Below are 24,841 nucleotides of genomic sequence, written 5' to 3' on the forward strand. Positions count from 1 at the left end.
TGGGGTTATGAAAATGTTTCAGGGCTGGGTGTGGTGGCTCATGCCTGTAATCCCAACATTGTGGGAGGCTGAGGCAGGAGTATTGCTTGAGCCCAGGAGTTCCAGACCAGCTTGGGCAACGTAATGAGACTCCTGTCTGTACCAAAAAAAAAAAAAATGTTTTTTCTAATTAGCTGGGCATGTACCTATAGTCTCAGCTACTCAAGAAGCTGATGTGGGAGGACATTTGAGCCCAGGAGGTCAAAGCTGCGGTGAGCTATGATCACACCACTGCACTCCAGCCTCGGCAACAGAGCGAGACCCTGTCTCAAAAGAAAGAAAGAGGCTGGGTGCAATGGCTCATGCCTGTAATCTCAACACTTTGGGAGGCCGAGGCAGGCGGATCATGAAGTCAGGAGTTAGAGACCAGCCTGGCCAACGTAGTGAAACCCCATCTGTACTAAAAATTACAAAAATTAGCCGGATGTGGTGGCATGCACCTGTAGTCCCAGCTACTCGGGAGGTTGAGGCAGGAGAATCGGTTGAACCCGGGAGGCAGAGGTTGCAGTGAGCTGAGACCACGCCATTGCACTCCAACCTGGGTGACAGAGTGAGAGTCCATCAAAAGAAAGAAGAGGGAGGGAGGGAGGGAAGGAAGGAAGGAAGGAAGGAAGGAAGGAAATATTTCAGAACTAGATGGAGGTAGTGATTACACAGCATTGTTACTAAATGTCACTAAATTGTACACTTTAAAATGACTAATTTTATGTTACATTAATTTCTCCTCAGTTTTTTTTTAAAAAAGGAAAAAAGCTGGGTGCAGTGGCTCACACCTGTAATCCCAGCATTTTGGGAGGCCAAGGTGGGTGGATCACAGGAGGTCAGGAGTTCGAGACCAGCCTGGTCAACATGGTGAAAACCCGTCTCTACTAAAAATACAAAAATTAGCTGGGTGTGGTGGTGTGTGCCTGTAATCCCAGCTACTAGGAAGGCTGAGGCATGAGAATCGCTGGAACCCAGGAGGCAGAGGTTGCAGTGAGCTGAGACCACCCCATTGCACTCCAGCCTGGGCGACAAGAGCAAGACTCCGTGTCAAAAAATAAAAATAAAAAAGGGAAAAAAAACTGGAAAAATACAATCCATAATATGCAGCTAATAGATACTCAGGGGAAAATATATAGCTTTTCTGTGACACATTTATTAGAGTATAAGGAGATCAGAAAACAAATGAACTAAACGTCCAACTCAAAAAGGTGGAAAAGGTGTTAGAATAAGAAAGTGTGCTGAACCCAGCTTTAGCAGGGGTGAAGGAGGGAGGCACCTTCCAAGAGGAGGGTTGAACCTCTAGGACTATACTGTCAACCTGGTAGCCACTTGCCACATGTGCTACTTAAATTAAATTAATTAAACTTTTTAAAAAATAAAAAATTCAGTTTCCCAGTCGCACTAGCTGCATGTCAAGTGCTCTGTGGCCCAGTGGCTACCATATTGGACAGCACAGATCTAGGGGAAGATGGACAAGAAACTAGCAAACAAGTAAACACATGAGAGTTTCCCAGAGCAGTGAGAGCTATGAAGAAATCCTGAAGGGTGTGAGCTTGGCTGGCAGGTGGACAGCAAGAGATGGGAACAAGGTTGGAGAAGCTGGTGGAAGCTGGGCTATGCTGGGCCAGATGGACATCCACTCTTTGCTGAGGCCACCTGGTACTGTCCCATCCTCCCCACCCTCTGCCCCTCAGCTGGTGGATCCAGCCCCCACACTGTCCCCTTTCTTTGCACATCCTCCAGTTCAGCAGGGCCAGTGGGCTGGGTGGGGCCTGCGTTAAGAGTCAAGAAGACCTGGGTTCCAGTCCTGGTTCCGTGTGGCTTTGTGCTGTCTGGTTCCCAGACTGGCGCACTTTGTCTCATAGGATGTTCTAGAGGTCAGAGTCTAAAACAGATTGCAGAGCTACATTCTCTCTGGAGGCTCTAGGGGAGAATCCATCTCTTTTTTTGAGACACAGTCCCACTTTGTTGCCCAGGCTGGTCTCAAACTCCTGGCCTCAAGCAATCCTTCTGCCTTGGCCTCCCAAAGTGCTGGGATTACAGGCGTAAGCCACCATGCCCAGCCATCTCTGCCAGCTTCTGAAGGCTGCCTGCATTCCTTGGCTCATGTCTCCACATCACTCTGATCTCTGCTTCTGTTGGCACATCTCCTCTGACTCTGACCTTCCTGCCTGTTTATTTATTTATTTATGTATTTATTTTTGAGACAGAGTCTCACTCTCTGTTGCCCAGGCTGGAGTGCAGTGGCACAATCTCGGCTCACTGCAACCTCCACCTCCAGGTTCAAGTGATTTTCCTGCCTCAGCCTCCCAAGTAGCTGGGATTATAGGCGCACGCCATCACACCCAGTAATTTTTGTATTTTTAGTAGAGATGGGGTTTCACTACGTTGGCCAGGCTGGTCTCAAACTCCTGACCTCAAGTGATCTGCCCTGCCTTGGCCTCCAAAAGTGCTGGGATTACAGGTGTGAGAAACCATGGCTGGTCCATTCCTGTTTCTTTTTTTCTTTTTCTTTTTTTTTTTTTTTTGAGACAGAGTCTTATTCTGTCACCCAGGCTGGAGTGCAGTGGCACGATCTCAGCTCACTGCAAACTCTGCCTCCTGGGTTCAAGTGATTCTCCAGCAGCCTCAGCCTCCCAAGTAGCTGGCATTACAAGCACACACCCCACACCCAGCTAATTTTTTGTTTTTTGGTAGAGATGGGGTTTCACTGTGTTGGCCTGGGTGGTCTCAAACTCCTGATCTCAAGTGATCCACCTGCCTTGGCCTCCAAAAGTGCTGGGATTACAGGTGTGAGCCACCATGCCCAGCCCATGCCTCTTTCTTATAGGGACCGTGTGATTAGCTTGAGCCTATCCAGATAATTCATGATAGTCTCCCCATCTCAAGATCCTTAATCACATTTGCAAAATAACCACACCTGCCAAGTTCCTTTTGACATGGTCATGGGCATATTTGGGGGCCATTATTCTGCCCTCCATACTTGATGTCAGCCAGAGCCTTTGTGCTGTGACCTGACCCAGCCCCTCTGAGAGCCCTCCCTCCACAACCCTTGTCCTCACTTGCTCTGCTCCAGCCACACTGACTCTTTGCCAATCCTCAGCACACCAGGCTCAGGCCAAACCAATCTTGGTACTCCCACGTACAGGGCCGGTGGGCTTAGAAACCTCGCCAACCTCTCTGCTCCATGGCAGACAGGAAGATTGAGGCCCAGGCTCAGAAAAGGAAGGGACTTACCTAAGTTTTGGACTAGTATTTCCAGGATGGTCCCATTTTACAACAGGGGAAACTGAGGCACAGCAACTGCACCTAAACGCCACCCTCTTGTGAGCCCTTGCCTTGTCCTGAGGATGTGCCCCTGTTATTGACTCTGAGAGCTCTATTCCAGGCTGTCTTTGCTTCATCTCAATTGGAAATGATGGGCCTATGGGCTTGTTGGCCTCTTTGGTGTCAGAAGCCCTCAGCACCTGCCCAGCAGTCATACTTGGTAGACATTCGGTGAAGGGCAGAGCAGGTTTTTGCAGAGGGCTTCCATTTGACATAGGAATTCCTCTGTTAAACAATTGGACGGTACTGCCCTCAGACCTGGATGAGATGGGCCCTTGCCCTAGGTCCTTCTTTTTGGAAGGCCTCTCTAGCCAGGCACAGTGGCCCACAGCTATAATCCCAGCACTTTGGGAGACCAAGGCTGGAGGATCCCTTGATCCCAGGAGGCCAAGGCTGCAGTGAGCTGTCTGTGACCTTGTTGCAAAAAAAAAAAAAAAAGGCCAGGCATGGTGGCTCACGCCTGTAATCTCAGTACTTTGGAAGGCCAAGGTGGGCGGATCACTTGAGGTCAGGAGTTCAAGACCATTCTGGCCAACATAGTGAAACCCTGTCTCTACTAAAAATACAAAAATTAGCCATGTGTGGTGGCATGCACCTGTAATCCCAGTTACTCGGCAGGCTGAGGCAGGAGAATCACTTGAACCCGGGAGACGGAGGTTGCAGTGAGCCAGGATCGCACCACTGCACTCCAGCCTGGGTAACAGAGTGAGACTCTGTCTCTTAAAAAAAAAAAAAAAAAGACCTCTCTGGCCCTCTAAAAGTCCATGTTTTTCCCCATAAGGCAAGGAGAGTTCCGGAGCCCTGGGGACATGCCCACCAGCAGGCTGCATCCCCCCATAGACCACCCTGGATACTGGGCACCCTGGGATTCCCTGCCCAAATGACCCACGCCTGCCTCCAGGGCCAGCACAGGGTCCTCCCGTGGGAGGTGGACCCTGCCACAGGGACCATCCTGGGGTTCCGGGATGACTGTTTGGGGGCCTGTGGACAGAGCTAGGAGATGTGGGCTGGGGTATTTGCATCTGTGTGGCCCCTCGGGGTGAGGGACAGAGTCAGAAACGGAAAGAGAGTGGAGGATGGGCAGCCCCCCACCCATATTCCATCATGGAATTCAGAGGAGACCCAGAACTCTGAGTCTGAGCCTGGTTTTCCAGGTTGTTTTAAAGATACAGTCCTCAAGCTAGAAGAATGGAAGATGTTGTGCTTGTCTGATAGTCGGTAGCTTGAGTTGTAACTTTTATTTATACACAGAGTACGTGGGCCTCGGTGTGTACTCCTGTCCTCAGGCCCACAACATTGAGGACTGGCTTCAGAGATCCTCCCAGCCTTGCGATCTGGATCTGACCTTCCCGGCACCCCTCCCCGACAATCCAGCTGACCAGCTGACCGCTTTCTGTCTTCTCTCCCTAGGATAGCTGCCGCCCGGGAGAGGCGACCCGGGCGCCCTGCTAGGGTGACGGCCCCTGCCCTCGGCCCGGGATCATGAAAGGCCTCGGTGACAGCCGCCCCCGCCACCTCTCCGACAGCCTAGACCCACCCCACGAGCCCCTGTTTGCAGGGACCGACCGCAACCCCTACCTGCTGTCGCCCACGGAGGCCTTCGCCCGCGAGGCCCGCTTCCCCGGGCAGAACACCCTGCCAGGAGATGGCCTCTTTCCCCTCAACAACCAGCTGCCCCCGCCCAGCAGCACCTTTCCCCGCATCCACTACAACTCCCACTTCGAGGTGCCAGAGGAGAGCCCCTTCCCCAGCCATGCCCAAGCCACCAAGATCAACCGGCTGCCCGCCAACCTCCTGGACCAGTTTGAGAAGCAGCTGCCCATCCACCGTGATGGCTTCAGCACCCTCCAATTTCCCCGTGGCGAGGCCAAGGCCCGTGGTGAGAGCCCTGGCCGCATCCGCCACCTGGTCCACTCAGTCCAGCGGCTTTTCTTCACCAAGGCACCCTCACTGGAGGGCACAGCGGGCAAGGTCGGTGGCAATGGCAGCAAGAAGGGTGGCATGGAGGACGGCAAGGGCCGGAGGGCCAAAAGCAAGGAGCGGGCCAAGGCTGGGGAGCCCAAACGGCGCAGCCGCTCCAACATCTCAGGCTGGTGGAGCTCTGATGACAACTTGGATGGCGAGGCCGGCGCCTTCCGCAGCAGTGGCCCAGCCTCCGGGCTGATGACACTAGGCCGCCAGGCAGAACGCAGCCAGCCACGCTACTTCATGCACGCCTACAACACCATCAGTGGGCACATGCTCAAAACCACCAAGAACAACACTACTGAGCTGACCGCCCCACCACCCCCGCCCGCACCCCCAGCCACCTGCCCCAGCCTTGGGGTGGGCACTGACACCAACTACGTCAAACGGGGCTCCTGGTCCACTCTGACCCTCAGCCATGCCCACGAGGTCTGCCAGAAGACCTCAGCCACCTTGGATAAGAGCCTGCTCAAGTCCAAATCCTGCCACCAGGGTCTAGCCTACCATTACCTGCAGGTGGGTCTCTGGCAGGGTCGGGGTGGGGTGAGGGCTCTGGGGACGGCACCAGTTTTGAGGCCTAGCCGTACCACAGATTCACTTGGAAAGTCACTTCATTCTGGGCCTCTGTGGCTCCGCTATAAAATGGGTGGCCTAGTGGTACCTGCTAATCAGGGAGTCCTTCCACTGGTCATGCTCTCAACAGAGATTAATTAGGGCCTTTCTGAGCCCAGCCCTGAGCAGGGACTAAAATATGTTCCTGCCCTTTAGAAGACAAATCTGGAAGCTGTGCCATCCCAACCCCCTCACAGAACCAATTGCATGGCATTCTAATTGCCAGCCTCTCCCTGCCACCCCCATCAGACTGACAGCTCTTTGAGGACAGGGATCACATCTGATGCAGCCATGTGTCCCCGAGGCCCAGGACAGGATCTGGCATGCAGGAAGTGCTCAGGAAATGTGAGCGAGGGAGGGGTAGATGGACAGATGGACAATTAAATGAACAGAGTCAGAAATAAAGAAGACACAGTCCCAAAGATTAGAATACTGGGAAAGACATGGACGGTCATGTCAGTGTCGGCAGAGTGTGATGGGGATCAGCACCGAGAGTTGCAGGGGCCCAGGGGGTCCTAACCTAGCTTGGGGGAATAGCTTTCTTCTTTCAAATGCTAACACTGATTCAGGCACTTGCTGTGCACCAAGGCCACATGGCTTGAAAGTGGCAGAAGGCTGAGACATCACCGTGGCTACACATTTCCAAGTGGCTCTCAAGGGTAGGGCAGGGGGCTATGAACTGAATGGCTCCCCAGGGCAAAGCCAGGCCGTGGGTAGAAATTACAGGAAGCAGATTTCAGATGGAAGGAGCTGCTTCTGCAGGTAGTGAGTGCCTCATCTCAGGGGGAATGCAAGCGCGGGCCTGGCCAGCCCTTGGGAACTCTGATGAGTATTTCTTTTTTTTTTTTTAGACAGAGTTTCAGTTTCACTCTTGTTGCCCAGGCTGGAATGCAGTGGCACGATCTCAGCTCACTGCAACCTCCGCCCCCCGGGTTCAAGCAATTCTCCTGCCTCAGCCTCCTGAGTAGCTGGGATTACAGGCACCCGCCACCATGCCTGGTTAATTTTTTGTATGTTTAATAGAGACGGGATTTTATCATGTTGGCCAGGCTGGTTTTGAACTCCTAACCTCCAGTCTGCCTCGGCCTCCTAAAGTGCAGAGATTACAGGACTGAGCCACTGCACCCAGCAATTTTTTTTTTTTTTTTTTTTGAGATGGAGTTTCACACTTGTCACCCAGACTGGAGTGCAATGGCAGGATCCTGGCTCACTGCAACCTCCGCCTCCTGGGTTCCAGTGATTCTCCTGCCTCAGCCTCCTGAGTAGCTGGGATTATAGGTGCGAGCCACCAAGACTGACCAATTTTTGTGTTTTTAGTAGAGATGGGGTTTTATCATGTTGGCCAGGCTGGTCTCGAATTCCTGACCTCAGGTGAGCACCTGCCTCAGCCTCCCAAAGTGCTGGGATTACTGACGTGAGCCACTGCACCCAGCCATGAGATGCATTTTGAACGAGATGATCTTCGGGGTCTAACAAAGCGCTGACTTCTTATCATCTTATATGAAATTCCGGAAACAGTGAGACTATTTTCTTTTTCAATAGGAGGAAACTGAAATCCAGGCAGTATGTGATATATTTAGGGCTCTTGTGGTTCTGAAACTGCTTCCTTAGTTTAGAAGCATTAGGGAGGGTGATGTGTGACCGGGCTTCCTCTCAAAATGGTATAGTTGGGTCTGATCATGTAACAATGCCGCAGAAACACCCTGAGAGGGTAGCCCTGTGGGCCCTGGAGTCTGTGCTGCCTGCTTGGGTGACAGGAGGTGAGTGGGTGGCTTAGCAACAGTTTCTGAGCAGTGATGTACAAGGCCACGTTCCCAAGGGACAGTGGGGATAGTGGGGCTGGACTAGCAAGTGGCTTGTAGGCAGAATGCACTGGCCCTAGGCTGGGCAGTCTGCTGAGGGTTTATGGGAAGGCTGGGTGGGGCTGGAGTGGGAGTCCTGGACATTACCTTCCCTTTGTGGAAAGTGGGCCTCTGACACAGAGGGCATGGAGAACGGTGCAGTACCTGTGTAGACATGGCCCTTGGGCAGTGTGCATGTGTATGCTATAGAGAGTGGGAATGCTGTGTACACTGAATGCGTGGGCTTGGACATCTGTGGTGACATGTGCAGCCTGGTGAGGGGTACGCTGTGTGCATGTGGAGGCGGGGACAGTGCAAGGTGGATACACGTTGAGATGTGTGTCCACAGTGCAGTAGTTGCTGGCGCAAATGTCCAGAGGGAGGGTAGTGGGAAGGTGGATGTGCTCTGTGTATATGCTGCATACTTGTGAGGGGGGTTGCTGTGACAAAGTGGCTGCTGGTGTGTGTCCTTGGTGAGGTGTGTGGTACACTGGGGGTACTCACTGAGGGGCATGGGGCATATGTTTGTTCTGTACATTTTGAGATATGTGTACAGGATGAGGCATGTTCACTCTGTGCACAGGCTGTGTGTGAGTGCTGAGATGTGTGCATTTTTCATCACACAGTGACCATCCACTGTGTTTCCGTAACAGTGTGAATGAAATGGCGAGGAACGTAGCCTGTGTGCACTGCCCTGGGGCAGCCAGCAGAGCCCGGACTCAGAAAGACAGGGAAGGTCCCCTCGGTTGGTTACTGCCACCATAACCACTGGAGACTGGGGGACCAGGGCTGCCCTCACAGCTGTGACCTCACCTGCCCTATCACAGCCCCGTTCCATGGACAGAGTCCCTGAAGTTCAGATGGGAAAACTGAGCCCTTTTTCCAGCTCACCATGTGGCTACCTGACCCGGGGAAGCACCTCTGCTCTCTGTATCTCAGTTTCCCCACCTGTGGGACAAAGAATATCCATTGGCTCTGGGATCCCGTCCCCCCTCATGCTGATGTGCCAGGGTCCTCTGATCCCCCATTCTAGGCTCAGGCTCTGGATCCTGGTCTGGGGCCTCTTTCTGCAAGTGCCTTGCGTCCCTCAGGCCTGGTGTTCTCATCTGTGCAGTGAGATCATAAGCATCCCCTGAGAGAGTCCAAGTGAAGTGACTGTGGGGCTAAGTAGAGATGGCTGCAGTGGAGGCCACCATGACCACAGGGCCTAGGGCATTGCTTCTGGGGCAAACCCAGCCTGGGATCCATGGAGAAATCCCAGGCTGGAGAGGCTCTGGAACCCCGGTATTCCTCCCAGCCCAGGGCTCTGCTCTGCTGCCCCGAGGTTTCAAAGGCGGGAAACCCAGCACGTGAGCCCGAACTCTGCAGGGAACGAGGGAGCTTCAGGTCCCGGAGATGGGGGTTCTCGCCATCTGCTCATTTTCTGCGGTGGCCCCACTGAGTCCTGTGCCCCATCCCCAGGTGCCCGGCGGCGGCGGCGAGTGGAGCACCACGCTGCTGTCCCCACGCGAGACGGATGCCGCGGCCGAGGGCCCTATCCCGTGCCGGCGCATGCGCAGCGGCAGCTACATCAAGGCCATGGGCGACGAGGACAGCGACGAGTCCGGCGGCAGCCCCAAGCCCTCACCCAAGACCGCGGCGCGGCGCCAGAGCTATCTGAGGGCCACGCAGCAGTCGCTGGGAGAGCAGAGCAACCCCCGCAGGTAGGCGCGCAGCTCCACCCTTACGGTCCCGCCCAGAGGCAAGCCCCGCCCACTACGAGTCTTGCTCCCTGGGAGGAGCCCTCCATTAAAATAAGCCCCGCCTGCGTGGGAGCCACGCCCCCCTTTGAGCCACGCCCACTTATGAGTCCTGCTCCTTGAGAGAACCCCTTCATTGAAATAAGGCCCGCCCGGCGCGGTGGCTCACGCCTGTAATCCCAGCACTTTGGGAGGTCGAGGCGGGTGGATCATTTGAGGTCAGGATTTCAAGACCAGAATAGCCAACATGGGGAAACCCCGTCTCTACTAAAAATACAAAAATTAGCTGGGTTGGCGGCAGGCGCCTGTAATCCCAGCTACTCGGGAGGCTGAGACAGGAGAATCGCTTGAACCCGGGAAGCGGAGATTGCAGTGAGCCGAGATCGCGCCACTGCACTCCAGCCTGGGCGACTGAGCGAGACTCCGTCTCAAAAAAAAAAAGAAAGAAAGAAAAAGAAAAGCCCTGCCCGCGTGGAAGCCCCTCCCAGAGGCTTTTCTCGCCCCTTCGGGTGAGCCCCGCCCACTTGTGAGCCCTCTAGGGGAAAACTTCTTTCAGTAAGTACAAGTCCCGCTCACCCGCAAGCCTCGTCCCCTAGGTGAACCCCTCTTAGTTCTGCCCCTACCCCGGGAGTCCCGCCTTCCTCCCATTCGGCTGTTCCCCCGGAGATCCCAGCCCACAGATGAATCCTGTCCCTCAGCTTCAGATCCAGGTGAACTCACTACTATAATGATCCAGGCCCCCTAAGTGAACCCGCCATCAGGTTAGCTCCCTCCATGAGATCCTCAGGTTGGCCCTGCACTCTGATGAATTGACCTCGAAGAGCCCGGCCAATTGGAGAACTACCCCTTGAGCCCCACCCACAGTTCAGCCCTGACCACAGGTGAGCTGCATCCTTTGGTAAACCCCGATCATGAAAGCCACACTCGGGTGATAGGTCCAGGTAAACCCCTCCCACAGGAGCCACATCCCCAGGTAAGTTCCACTCCCACAGGGGAACTGTCCCACGGGATCTTGGTCTTCAGGTTAGGAGAACCTGCCCTGAGTGAGTGCATCACCTGTAACAGCACTGCCTAGGGAAGGCCAAAGCCCGCTCTATCCTTGCTCCTGTAACTGATCCCTGTAGGGAGTTCCGAGATGGGGGAGGGAGGTGAATCCAGAAGCCAAAGAGTGATAGACAGACTTTTCCTGTCCCAGTGCCTGCCTGGAATTCACCAGCCAAGCCCCATCGTGTTGCTGTAAGGCTTGGAGGAGTTAGAGGGAACAAGCTTCTCCCTAGATCTTCAACTAGGGGGGGACAGGAGCCAAGGCTTCATGGAGGAGGTGGTCTGGGAAGACTGAGACAGAGGGAAGAGAACAGGTCAGGTGACACTGATACCTAGGCAGGAAGAGGGCAGTGTTCTCAGAGCAGCCAGGAGTCTAGTTGACTGGGCAGAAGATAGAGAATGGCCTCCAGGTTGGAATTCAGGACACCACCAGACAATCCCAGGTCTGCCCTTTTCTGAACCTTAGTTTCTCCATCTTTTTTGGGGGGATGTGGGGAACAGGGTCTCGCTATGTCGCCCAGCTTGGAGTGCAATAGTGCAATCATGGTTCACTGCAACCTTGTCGACCTCCTGTGCTCAAGCAGTCCTCCCACCTCAGCATCCCGAGTAGCTGGGACTACCAGCATGGGCCACCATGCCCAGCTAATTTTTTTAAAGAATTTTTTGTGGCCGGGTGCAGTGGCTCATGCTTGTAATCCCTGCACTTTGGCAGGCCAAGGCAGGCAGATCATTTGAGGTCAGGAGTTTGGCACCAGCCTGGTCAACATGGCGAAACCGCATCTCTACTAAAAGTATAAAAATTAGCAGGTCGTGGCGGTGCATGCCTGTAATCCCAGCTACTAGGGAGGCTGAGGCATGAGAATCACTTGAACCCAGGAGGCAGAGGTTGCAGGGAGCTGAGATCATGCCACTGCACTCCAGCCTGGGTGACAGAGTGAGACTGTCTCAAAAAAAAAAAATATATATATATATATAATATATGTATGTATATGTATATATTGCTCTCTCCTTGCTCATCAGCCCTCACACTGCCCAGGCTGGCAGTGACTTCCGTTTTTCCCTCTGCCACTGGATGACCCTGGCCAGTCTTTTTCCCTCTGGGCCTCAGTTTCCCAATCTGAATAATATATACATATATATGTATATATTGTAAAGATGGGGCCTCACTATGTTGCCCAGAGTGGTATTGAACTCCTCAGCTCAAGTGACCCTTCTGCTTTGGCCTCCCAAAGTGCTGGGATTATAGGTGTGAGCCACCACGCCTGGTCAGTTTCCCCATCTTTTTTTTTTTTTTTTTTTTTTTTGAGACAGAGTCTTGCTCTGTCGCCCAGGCTGGAGTGCAGTGGCACAAACTTGGTTCACTGTAACCTCCACCTCCCGGGTTCAAGCAATTCTCCTGCCTCAGCCTCCCGAGTAGCTGAGCTGACCTCAGGTGAGCTGCCCACCTCAGCCTCCCAAATTGCTGGGATTACAGGCGTAAGCCACCGCGCCTGGCCTAGTTTCCCCATCTTTAAGTGAAGGGGCTGAGCTGGAGGATCTGTAAGATCCCTTCTAGTACTGAGATCCTACAATCCGAGTGACCAGTAGGTATTAAGGTGGGGGAGGCAGGAAGCCTGGGGCTTAAGCCTAGAATTCAAGGGAAGCAATAATAATAACAGTAGTAGTAGTAGCAATAATAGTAACAGCTGCTGTCTGTTAGCACTTGTCCGCTGGCCACTGTGCCTGACCCAATATCCTTTAATCTGCACCACTGAATCCGCACTGCAGCCCCAGCAGGCAGGTAGCATCATCCCCATTTTGGAGATGAGGAAACTGAGACTTAAGTAAGGGGTAATGACTTGCCCAGGGTCACCCAGCTGAGAAAGCTGGATTCCAATCCAAACCCTTCTGTATCAGGGGCCTAAGCTATTGGATGGTTGGATTTTATCCCCAGAATGAGGACTGGGGGATGCCCAGGGTCAGGTAGATGTGAGAAAGATTGAAGGGCTGGGGCCGTGGAGATAAGGGGTGAGTCTAGGGGCCTGATAGAAGCCACTCGAACATCGCAGCAGAGCTGATGCCCTTTGGGATCCCTAGGCTGTGGAACTTGACCCACCTCTGTCAGGCCTCTGGAAATGTCCCAGACGTTCAAGGAGGAAGGAAAGGGGCTGTAGAATTGGGCAGGGCCAGCCTCGGGTTTTGAACAGTCAAATGCAAGCTGGTGCTGCCACCCTGCGGCTGCAGCGGGCATCACAGGTGTGGACCACCTGTGCATCACAGATGGTCCAGGCCTCCAAAAGCTGGGTGAACAATGGGTGGGCTGAGCCCTGTCTGCTCCCCACTCCCCACCAGGAGTCTGGACCGCCTGGATTCAGTGGACATGCTGCTGCCCTCCAAGTGTCCGAGCTGGGAAGAGGACTACACCCCCGTCAGCGACAGCCTCAACGACTCCAGCTGCATCAGCCAGGTGAGGGTGGCAGGCAGGCTGGAGAGTCAGGGGGCTTGGGTACTGATTCCCATCTGGGAGGAGGACACACACCCAGGCCCAGCCCATGCTGAGTGGCCCCCAGATGTCTGCACTGTGCTTCTGTTTGGTCCTTGTTCCTGAAGCCTCCTGTGTGTGTCTCTGCCCCACCGACTGTCCTGTGGCTGGAGAGCACAGTTACGGGGCCTGACCCAGGACCCCACACCACCACTGTAAACACAGGCTGCCAGCGGGGCGCCTGTCACTTCTCATTGGGTTCAGAACCATGAGGATAAGGAACTGGAGACCTAGGTTCGAGTCCCAGTTTTGTCACTTGACAGTATGAACCCAGGATAGTCACCTCCCCTCCCTGAACCTCGGTTTCCTGATTTACCAGAGGAGGGTGAGCATTTCTACTTGGGGGCTGTTGAGAGGAATAAGTGGGATCATGAAGGCGGTGTGCTCAGCAGAGGGTAGCTGCCTTCCTGGTTATTATTAGCATCTTTTGTGACCTCCAGCAAGTGACTGCTCCACTTTGAACCTCTGTGCCACCTACTCAGTGGGCAGTTGTGCTCCCAGGCGCAGCCAGCCCTGCCTGTGTCAGTGAGGAGCATGCTGGGCTGAACGTTGAATTTGCATGCCACCCTCTCAACCATCAGCTCCTTGAGCCCTTAACCACCCCCAAAGGTGGCCTTGTTATCCATATCCCCATTTCATAGGTGAGGCAACTGAGGCTCAGAGAGGTGAAGTCATCATGCAGCTAGGAGAAGACAAAGTTGGGCAGGGATCTGGGGCTGTCCAGCCCAGACCTGGACCTCAGCTCCTGCCATGTACTCGGCACTTTAGGGTTTGCAAAGGGAGAACCAGGCAGGACTGAAAGGCACCCCCCATCGTGTGGATGGGGAGATGAGCCCCCCGAGAAGGCAGACGCCTACTGGTAGTAGCAGTTAGGCAGTGGGGCGGCCAGGTGCGGGTCCAGCCTCCTCTCAGCAGGAACAGGCCACGGTGTGCAGGCCCAGGACCACGGCTAGAGGACTGCTTAGAAGGCTTTGGGACCCCGACTCCTCACAACTCCATTATTCCTGGCCTAGCCAAGCTCCTTCCCCAGCCCCTCAGACATGGGGAGGGGTAGAGTGCCCCAGCCCAGGGAGCCCCCTGCCCCTGCCCCCCTCATCCAGACTCCACCAAGTCACACCTGAACAGCCGTCCTCCAATCCATACTCAGTGGCCAGAGGGAGCTGTCAGAGCCACACCCCTGCTCCAGACCCTCCCTTGGCTCCCACCTCCCCCTGAGGGAAAGCCAGAGTCCTTACTTGGACCTGTGAAGCCCTGTAAGACCTAGGCCCTGCCTCCCTGTTGGACCCTGTCCCTTGCCCTGCTCCAGCCATGCCAGCCTCCTTTCTGCTCCTTATATACGAGTGTGCCATGTCATTCTGCTCCAGGCCCTCTGCATTTGCTGTTTCCTCTTCCAGGAGCTCTCTTCTCAAATCTTTGCACAACTGGCTCCTCCTCGCGTTTCAGGTCTCGGCTCGAATGTCACTTCCTCAGAGAGGCTGCCTGTGATCACTTGTCTAAAGTAGCCTTCCCAGGCGCTGTTCCCTTACCCTGCTGTTCCCTTACCTTATCACTGCCTGGAACTAGAATCATTTGCTTATTTACTTAATGCTGTCTCCCTCTTAAAACTAGGATCTCCTGGGAGCGGAGGCCTTGCTGTCTTGTTCCCTGCAGTGTCCCCAGTACCTGGCACAGTGCCTGGCACAGGGCAGATGCTTAGTAGGTGTTTGCTGAATGGACGGCATCCCTCCCTGTCTCTCCCATCCCACCACGTTTTCTCGTCTCAGTCTTCCTGTCTGTGTCTGTCTCCGTCTGTTTCTCTCTCTCTGTTCTCTCTCCCCTCATTCACATTTTTCTCTGATTCTCTCCAGTGTGTCTCCATCTCCATGTCTCTCTCTGTGTCTGTCTGTCTCTCTACACATCCCATCTCCACCCCCGCCTGGGCCTGGCACCCAGGACACCTTTGTCCTTTAACTACACAAAAAGGCTTATTAATCGGCCAGGCTGGGGGCCGCAGCAGGTCTCACCCACCACCCGCTGCCCAGTCCTAGTTCTCTCCTAGTCCAGGATCCTCTGACCCCTCACAGCCTCAACTCTAGAAGTTTGAGTGACCCAAGCCATATATTTGGCCCCAAAGTCAGAGATATTCTAGCCTGGGGAAGAGCAGACTCTGGGCTCCATCCCTAATCTGTATCTCCAGGTGGGCTGCCTGCCAGATGAGAGGCAGCAGACAGAGGATCCATGGTCCCAGGGCCCAGACCTAAAGAAGGACTTTTATTTTTTTATTTATTTTGAGATGGAGTTTCGCTCTTGTTGCCCAGGCTGGAGTGCAATGGCGCGATCCCAGCTCACTGCAACCTCCGCCTCATGGGTTCAAGCAATTCTCCTGCCTCAGCCTCCCTAGTAGCCGGGATTATAGGCATGTGCCACCATGCCCGGCTAATTTTGTATTTTTAGTAGAGATGGGGTTTCTCCATATTGGTCAGGCTGGTCTCGAATTCCCACCCTCAAGTGATCCACCCGCCTCGACCTCCCAGAGTGCTGGGATTACAGGCATGAGCCACTGCGCCCAGCCAAGAAGGACTTTTAAATAGCAGATTATAAGTCCTCAGTAATGCCCAGCCCCAGAAGGAGTGAGCCTCCCATCCCTGGAAGAAGCCAAGTGAGACCTCCTAGCAGCTGTGTCCCAGCCAGTCTGGGGAGGTTAGACCAGCCAGCTTCAAGTTTCCTTGCAATTGACCCTGAATCCCCCACCCCAGCCCCAGCCCTGGTCCTTCCATAACCCTCATCCTCTCTTTCCTGCAGATTTTTGGACAGGCCTCCCTGATCCCCCAGTTGTTTGGCCATGAGCAGCAGGTCAGTATGTTTGCCCTTCTCTTCCACCCCAATCCCAGAGCGTAGGCCTGGGCCTTAGGCCTGCCCTCTGAGTGGTCCCAGCACCCGGCCCAGGCTGGTACAAGCAGAGCCATCACCAGGAAAGCCACTTCCAGTGGATGGAGTTGAGGGTCACATTGGTGTCCTGACTCTCCACTCCCTACCCTTATTGCTTCACCTCTATGTGCTTCAGTTTCCTCCTTTTGAAAATGGGGAAGAATGAGCTAGGTGCTCTGGATGGGGCAAGAAACAACTCCAGGACTCCTGCCCTCCTCTCTCCTCCCAGAAAGCCTGGGTCAGGCCTGGGGAGACTGAGTTGGACAGGTCAGGGGCTGGGGGCTGGTGATATTAGCTTCCAGGTCCCAGCCCCCAGATCCCTTGGCTTTTCTCCTTTCTGGAGCGCCAGGAGGACATTTAAGGATGTTGGGGTGTTGGAGTGAGTGTGGAGACTTTCCAACTTCACACAGGTTGGTGAGGTTGTGCTGCTCATGGCACTGTCTGGCTGCCCTGAGGGCACCACCTCCTAGACATTCCTATCCTGCCCCTGGAAGTGGCCCTCTCCTCCCTCCCAGGCCAAAGACCAAAAACCAGGGGCAGGAAAGGTACTCTGAGATCAACCCCACTTTGTAGCCAGGAGTGGGTAAGGGACTTGTGCAAGGTCACACATCCCACAGGGGCAAAACTAGGACCAGACCTCCAGCTCCTGATTCCAGCCGTGGATGCCCCATGTGTCCCTCTCCCCCATGTCACAGAAGCTGTGTGTTCCTCCTGAACACATGATTCAAGAAGTTATTTAAAGAGCCCACAGTGGGCCAAGCGACCTCTTCCTCATCCACCTTTAATAGGCGAGTGGTAAGGATGTGATGCGTTAACATACAAAGCCCCCAGGACAGTGCCCCCTACACAGTAAATCCTCAGTGATACACATACCAGCAGCGCTGACCAGCTGGCCTCCCCACCGACAGCTCAAGAGCATCTTAACCAACACTGACAGACTCCACAGTGCTACCTGTATTCGTGCGTAGAGGTTACTAGGTGCATACTCTCTTGGACTCTATCCTAAGCCTGTGATACGAATTCTCTCATTTCATCTTGACCACAACCCTGAAATGGGGACTATTGCCCCATTTTATAGGTGGGGAAACTGAGGCACAAAGCAATTAAGTGACTTGCCCACGTTCATATTGTGAGGAAACGATGGGCCAAGGGTTGGACCCCTGGCAGTCTAGTTCCAGAGCCATGTGGTTCCTGTGTGATCCCAAAGCAAGACCCCATGCCCCCGGCAGTCACAAGGGTCTCTTCATAACTTCAGGCTGCAGTTTTGGAGGAGAAACACCTATCTCTTTAACCCTCCTTCTGAGTGAATTTTGGGTATGCCACATGGCCTATATTTTAATTTATCAGTACTGTACAGTAGAACTTTCTGTAATGATGGAAATGTTCTGTAATCCACACTGCCCAATGAGATAGCCACTAGCTATATGTGACTTTATTTATTTACTTATTTTTGAGATAGGGTCTCACTCTGTCACCCAGGCTGAGTGCAGTGGTGCGATCATGGCTCACTGCAGCCTCAACCTCCCAGGCTCAGGTGATCCTCCCACCTCAACCTCCCAAGTAGCTGGGACTACAGGCACGCACCACCATGCCTGGCTAGTTTTTATTAGAGACAGGGTCTCGCTGTGTTGCCCAGGCTGGTCTCAAACTCCTGAACACAAGTGATCCTCCCACGTCAGCCCCCTCAAAGTGCTGGGATTACAGGCGTGAGCCACTGTGCCTGGCTTACCTGTGGTCTTGAGCAAGTCAAATGTGGCTCCTGTGACTATAGAACTTTATTTAATTTTAATCAAAAAAAAATTTTTTTTGAGACGGAGTCTCGTTTTATCACCCAGGTTGGAGTGCAGTTGCCCAATCTTGGCTCACTGCAACCTCCTCCTCCAGGGTTCAAGTGATTCTCCTGCTTCAGCCTCCCAAGTAGCTGGCACCACAGGCATGTGCCACCACGCTCGGCCAATTTTGGGATTTTAGTAGAGACAGGATTTCTCCATGTTGGCCAGGCTGGTCTTGAACTCCTGACCTCAAGTGATCTACCCACCTTGGCGTCCCAAAGTGCTGGGATTACAGGCATGAGCCACCATGCCTGGACTAATCAATTATTATTTTTTTTTTTAATTTTTTTAGAGACAGGATCTTGCTTTGTCCCCCAGGCTGGAGTGCAGTGTCACAATCATAGTTCACTGCAGCCTCCAACTCCTGGGCTCAACTTACTGGGACTTGAGGTGCATGCTACCACTCCTGGCTAATTTTTGTATTTTTAATTTCTTTTGTAGAGCTGGGGTCCCACTATGTTGCCCAGGCTGAATTTTAATTAATTTAAACCCAAATAGCCATACATGGCTCATGGCTGCCATACTGAAATGCACAGATTTGGCCAGGCGCAGTGGCTCATGCCTGTAATCCCAGCACTTTGGGAGGCCGAGGCGGGCAGATCACAAGGTCAGGAGTTTGAGACCAGCCTAGCCAATATGGTGAAACCCCGTCTCTACTAAAAATACAAAAATTAGCCGGGCATGGTGGCACCTGCCTATAGTCCCAGCTACTCGGGAGGCTGAGACAGGAGAATTGCTTGAACCCGGGAGGCGAAGGTTGCAGTGAGCCGAGATCGCACCACTGCACTTCAGCCTGGGAGACAGAGCGAGATTCCATCTCAAAAAAATTAAAAAAGCACAGATTTAGACCTTTCCATCCACCCTCCAAATTGGGTGAACACCCATCTAGTTGTTTGACCTGATGCAGTCTCAGATGAGAATGCGAGCACCTATTTCATGTAGATGAGGAGAAACTGACCCAGAGAAGATAGTGATGGCCTGAGGTTACACAGCTGGGTGGGACACAGCTGGCCCCAGGCCCAGATCAACCTTTTCCTCCACATGGTCAGTCAGCTTGTGCCCCCTCCCGCTGTGGCCCAGGCCAGCCCCCAAGATGTCCACATCTTTGGCCAACTGACTCCCCAGCTTATCCTCTGTGGTCTTCAGTTACCAACATGGCCTGAGACATGGGTCAGATAGCCCTTCCAGAACCCTCAAAGAGTATGTGCATGGTGAGGCCCCTCAATGCTCATACCCTTGGCTTCAGATTTTCAGGGTCCTAGACAGTCATTTCCGGAGAAATACTTAGGACCCATCTACACAAAGTTGAACTAGATGCAAGATAGCAGATAGCATACACATCACCATTTTCCATACTGTCCATGGCAGACATCATTAATCAATCCTCACTGCAACTACCCTCACTCCAGTTTTTTGCTTCAGCTTCGTCTCTGGCCTCTGCCTCCATTCCAGACCCCTTTCCCAACATCCATTCTGTATAAGAGGGCTAGATTAATCTTCCTTAAATACATATTTGGAGTGTTGGTTCTGCCACTTCCTCACTGGGTACCCGTGGCAAGTGTCTTCCCCTCACTGACCCTTGGTTTCTTTCCTTGTAAAATAAAGGGATTGGACCATAGGATGGTAAATATCCAGCTACCTACTGCCACCCCCATTCCAACATTCAGGACAGACATTGCTAATTGATTATAGACCTCTTTCACACTAAATTCAGATGTGACCTTGAAATCTATTAATCAGTGTGGACCCTGATTTTTATCACAGTTAATATCCTGAGATATTCCAACTTTGTCCTCATTATAGAGATGGGAAAATTGAGGCCCAGAGAGGTAGGACTGTTTCTTTCTTAAGGGCTCCATCTCCCCATCCCATACGCTGAGTGAGATGGACAGGGGTGGGCTAAGGTCAGACCCCACAGACTGTCCAGCCCTGCCCTGAGCCCACCACCAAGAACCTCTCCCCCCAGGATGGGCAAGATAGCCAGCTCCCTCATGCCTGCCTTTGCCTGGACAGGTACGGGAGGCAGAGCTGAGTGACCAGTATGAGGCGGCCTGCGAGTCAGCCTGCAGTGAAGCGGAGTCCACAGCGGCAGAGACGCTTGACTTGCCACTGCCCAGCTACTTCCGCTCCCGCAGCCACAGCTACCTGCGTGCCATCCAGGCAGGCTGCTCGCAGGAGGAGGACAGTGTCTCCCTGCAGTCCCTCTCCCCACCGCCCAGTACCGGCAGCCTCAGCAATAGTCGCACGCTTCCGAGTGAGTACTGTGATGAGGGAAGGGGTTTTTTTTCTTTTCAAGGGGACCCCAAGGACCATGCCTGGAGGGCCAGCCTGGGAGGATGCAGGGAGGAATCTGTCTCGGGCTGGCCCGCACCAGGGGGATGGTTGGGAGCAAAAGCAGAAGGCCTTGGAGCTGAACTTCCAGCCAATTGGCCACTGGAGCTCAAATGGGGGTCCCAGAGGCAGATGCCACCCCTGGGGGGCATGGGAGGTATTGGAGGGGCTGGAGCTTGTAGGGTACTTGGTTGCTCCTTGGCTTAGAGCAGCCACCTGCTATAGTCAGGGCTTACTGCAGCTTGACCTGCCTCTTGGAATTAGTTCAGGTAGGCAAACCTGTAGGGCAGGTTGGAACCTGCAGAGAAGCCCGCAGTGAGGGTGGGGTCTGCACTGAGCCTTCTCAAAGGGATGTGTTTACAGGCTTCTCTCATATACACAATCAGGGAATACCTTCTGGATTCTTGGGTGTTTTGTTGTTGTTGAGACAGAGTCTCACTCCACACCCAGGCTGGACTGCAGTGGCATGATCTTGGCTAACTGCAACCTCTGCCTCCCAGGTTCAAGCAATTCTCATTCTTCAGCCTCCCAAGTAGCTGGAATTACAGACACATGCCACCATGCCTGGCTAATTTTTGTATTTTTAGTAGAGATGGGATTTCACCATGTTGGCCAGGCTGGTCTTGAACTTCTGACCTCAAGGGATCTGCTCATCGTGGCCTCCCAAAGTGCTGGGATTATAGGCGTGAGCTACCATGCCCAGCCCTGGATTCTTGTTCTAAATCATCTGAAGATAACCCATATGTGATCAGAGAAAGAAGGGGACCCTGTATAACTGAGAAAGCCATGAAATAATAGAAAATTGCATGTTCTCACTCATAAGTGGGAGGTAAACAATGAGGACACAGGGAGGGGAACATCACACACCAGGGCCTATCGGGGGGTGGGGGGGGAGACAAGGGGAGGGAGAGCATTAGGACAAATATCTAATGCATGTGGGGTTTAAAACCTAGATGATGGGTTGATAAGTGCAGCAAACCACCGTGGCGCATGTATACCTTATTAAGTATTATTAAGATGGTCAAAAAAAAAAAAAAGACATAATAGAAAATTAGCTGGGCACAGTGGCTCACGCCTATAATCCCAACACTTTGGGGGGCCGAGGCAGATCACTTGAGCCTAGGAGTTGGAGACCAGCCTGGGCAACATGATGAAACCCGGACTCTAAAAAAATTAAAAATTCGCTGGTCGGGTTGGCATATACCTGTGGTCCTCGCTACTCAGGAGGCTGAAGCAGGAGGGACATCTGAGCCCAGGAGATGAAAGGTGAAGTGAGCTGTGTTCACACCACTGCACTTCAGCCTAGGAGACAGACCGAGACCTTGTCTCAAAATAATAATAATAGAAAATCAAAACCAAGGAAAAACAGCACAATTTATTGTTTATCAATAGTAGAGAGAGGTTTGAGCTTACTCTGGCAAGCTAGTTCACCTTCCTGAGCCTCAGTTTCTCCATGTATAAATTGAGGGCATAAGCCAGACTCCAGGGATCTCTTAGGGAGATGAAACAAGACTGTGCATAGGACATGTTTAGGCAGGGACTTTCTTGTGGTAGAAGCTTGGTAAGTGGTAGCTGTTATTGTTGGTTCTCAGACCTGACTCTGAGCTTCCTGAAAATCAAAAACAATTGGGGGCTGGGCATGGTGGCTCATGCCTGTAATCCCAGCACTTTGTGAAGCCAAGGTGGGCAGATCACTTGAGGTCAGGAGTTCGAGACCAGCCTGGCCAACATGGTGAAACCCCATCTGTACTAAACATACAAAAATTACCCGGGTGTGGTGGTGCACACCTGTAGTTCTAGCTACTTGGGAGGCTGAGGTATGAGAATTGCTTGAACCCGGGAGGTGGAGGTTGCAATGAGCCAAGATTGAGCCACTGCGCTCCAGCCTGGGTGACAGAGCAAGACCTTGTCTCAAAGAAAAAAAAAAGCAATTGGGGTTGGATTGTAGGAAGAGAGGCACTGCTTCAAGTGCTCAACCGGTGTTTGATGTAAATAAATGTCTTCTCTGTTCCTTGTTCACCTCTGTTTCTGGTTCCTCCACTTGGGAAGGGATGGTAGCCAGGGAGGTGTCGTCTGGCATCGGGACTCTCTGATGCCACATACTGGCTCTTTCTCACACCCTGCAGGGTCCCCAGTGCCATCTTTCCCAGCATGGGCAATCTTCATTCACCTCACTGTTTCTTATTCCCCCTCAGCTTCTCCATCTGGCAGTCTGCCTCCTCGCCACTCAGCTTCTTTCTGCTAGGGCACCTGGCCCTGCTAGTCAGGCATCTTGGGTAGAATCCTCTGAAGACAACTCCAGCCCTATTTTCCCTCTTGGTGTCCACTTAATGTATTTGAAAACAAGGGCCTTTGCCTTCTGGGACTCTGAAAATATAGACTGGTCTGCTACAGCCTCCGAAAATACAGACTGGCCCGCTACAGCCTTCCTTCTAGTCCTGCTGTTACCGGTAGCCCTGCCAGCCTCTCCACCTTCAAGGTCTCCAAACAGGAGCTGAGGCCCAGGTTCTGTGGCCTCCACATCCAGAAGAGCTCTCCCAGGCTGTCCCAGGCACTCTGCTACAGTTCCAAAGGGGCCATGGGTGAAGGATAAGATCCCCCATATCCTCACACCCATGCGAAGTTCTCTAAGCATGAAGTGGGCCTGGAGGGATAGACAGCACCCCTAGCAATTCTCTTCAAATAAACCATCCCTCACCAGTTTTTCCAACCCCAGTCACTCATGAATGGACTAAAGATAGGGGATGGGCTACCTGTCCCAATATTGCCTGGGTCCCTGTATTGGTCAGCTCTTGCTACAATTATGCTGCATAACAAACAACCACAAAATCAGTGTAATACAGCAATTCACATTTATTTCTTGCTCCCAAGTTTGTCAGTTGGGACAGTTCTGCTCCACATGTCTTTCATCCTCCTCCTGGGACCAAAGAGTCCTCCTTGGATCAGTGGTCTAGCCAGGGCATGTTCTCCTTATGGTGATGGCAGAAGACAGAAGAGCAAGCCTAACTAACCAAACAAGCACATTTCAAGGCCTCTGCTCATGTCATACCTGCTAACATCCTATTGGCAACACAAGTCATATGACTGAGCTCATAGACAAGGGATGGAGAAGTATCTGCTCACCTTTGTGTAGGAAACTATATTCATATGGCAAAGGGTGTGGCCACAGGGAGAGGTAAAGAATCAGGGTCTGGGTGGGCGCAGTGGCTCATGCCTATAATCCCAGCACTTTGGGAGGCCGAGGCAGGTGGATCACTTGAGGCCAGGAGTTTGAGACCAGCCCGGCCAACATGGCAAAACCCTGTCTCTACTAAAAATACAAAAATTAGCCAGGCATGGTGGTGCCCACCTGTAATTCCAGCTACTCAGGAGGCTGAGGCAGGAGAATCGCTTAAACCTGGGAGGTGGAGGTTGCAGTGAGCCAAGATCGCACTATTGCACTCCAGCCTGGGCAACAAAAGTGAGACTCCGTCTCAAAAAAAAAAGAATCAGGGTCAACAATTCTATGTTCCATGATCCACTGTCTTGGCTGTATTTACTCATGACCTTCCCAGGTAGAAAACTTTTATTCCCAAGACCCCCAAAAGTCTCATCCAATCATGAGATTGGATCAGACTCTTATGATCTATGTCAGGTCTGGATGTGGCTTCTGTCGAACAATTGACTTTTAATTTTTTAAAGAAACTACCTATCTACCCTACAGTCTAACCCTCCCCAACCACACAGCATACACTGGTGAAACAGGGACAGGAGAACTGCAGTTAATACTCCTGTTCAGAAAAGGGGAAAGTGGAGATTCAGAGACTTACTGATCCATGGCAATTCTGAAGTCCTTCTGAGCAACTGTTGGGCAAATGCGTTGAGATTTGTTGATTAGGTACAAGTTCTCCCTGGGGTTGATCTTCTAGTCTACTGTTCTCCACAGCTCTTGGTTCTGCTCTCTGAAAGCCCTTCCTTCTCCATCAGCATTTTTGGCCACTTTTAAAGAGAACTTGGAGAATATAGCCTTGGGGAGCGGAACACCTTTCTTAGCTTGCTTCCTTCCTAAAGAAAGTTAGGGAGCTAGATGTCTTTTGCATCTTGAACGGTCTTACTCCTTTTAGCCTAAGCTGGTCAATTTTACCCATGCACCTACCTCAAACATTTGATGAGTTTTCTATGTATTTGATTCCATGTAACTTCGAGTGCCAAAAGCCATACCTATAATTGTTTTTGAGTCATGCCTCTCTCTTGACTTGATGCCTACTTTGGGCTTCTGTGGGACCATGCCCTTAAGCTTTCTGTAGGCCCTTTTGACCAGATAGTAGCATCTGCTACCTGGTATCTTGATTGATTGATTGATTGATTGATTGAGACAGAGTCTCGCTCTCTGTCGCCCAGGCTGGAGTGCAGTGGCGCGATCTCAGCTCACTGCAACATCTACCTCCCAGGTTCAAGCGATTCTCATGCCTCAGCCTCCCAAGTAGCTGGGAATACAGGCGTGTGCCACCATGCCTGGCTAATTTTTGTATTTTTAGTAGAGACAAGGTTTCACCATGTTGGCCAGGCTAGTGTCGAACTCCTGACCTCAAGTGATCCACCTGCCTCAGCCTCACAAAGTGCTGGGATTACAGGTGTGAGCCACCACGCCTGGCTCTACTATTTTTAGAGTGTTAATAAGAGATATTATAACCACACTTTGATTTGATCCTGTCCACA

At 52.6% G+C, this 24,841-nt stretch overlaps 1 protein-coding gene across 7 annotated transcripts in view; it reads left to right on the forward strand.

The window, feature by feature from the left end:
• DLGAP4 (DLG associated protein 4) overlaps nucleotides 1-24,841 on the forward strand; it is a 226,902-nt gene that overhangs the window by 123,354 nt on the left and 78,707 nt on the right. For 5 of the 7 annotated variants that reach the window (XM_063802905.1, XM_024352250.3, XM_063802909.1 and 2 more), the window contains exons 2-6: nucleotides 4,762-5,832; nucleotides 9,231-9,472; nucleotides 12,884-12,998; nucleotides 15,855-15,905; nucleotides 19,826-20,066. In XM_063802905.1, coding sequence (XP_063658975.1) covers nucleotides 4,834-5,832; nucleotides 9,231-9,472; nucleotides 12,884-12,998; nucleotides 15,855-15,905; nucleotides 19,826-20,066 — 1,648 coding nt within the window. In that variant the 5' untranslated portion in view covers nucleotides 4,762-4,833. The remainder of the gene's footprint in view (nucleotides 1-4,761; nucleotides 5,833-9,230; nucleotides 9,473-12,883; nucleotides 12,999-15,854; nucleotides 15,906-19,825; nucleotides 20,067-24,841) is intronic. The other 2 variants (XM_016937855.3, XM_063802906.1) reach the window with 2 other exon arrangements.

The sequence above is a fragment of the Pan troglodytes genome, chromosome 21, assembly GCF_028858775.2.
Source record: "Pan troglodytes isolate AG18354 chromosome 21, NHGRI_mPanTro3-v2.0_pri, whole genome shotgun sequence".
Taxonomy (NCBI): domain Eukaryota; kingdom Metazoa; phylum Chordata; class Mammalia; order Primates; family Hominidae; genus Pan; species Pan troglodytes.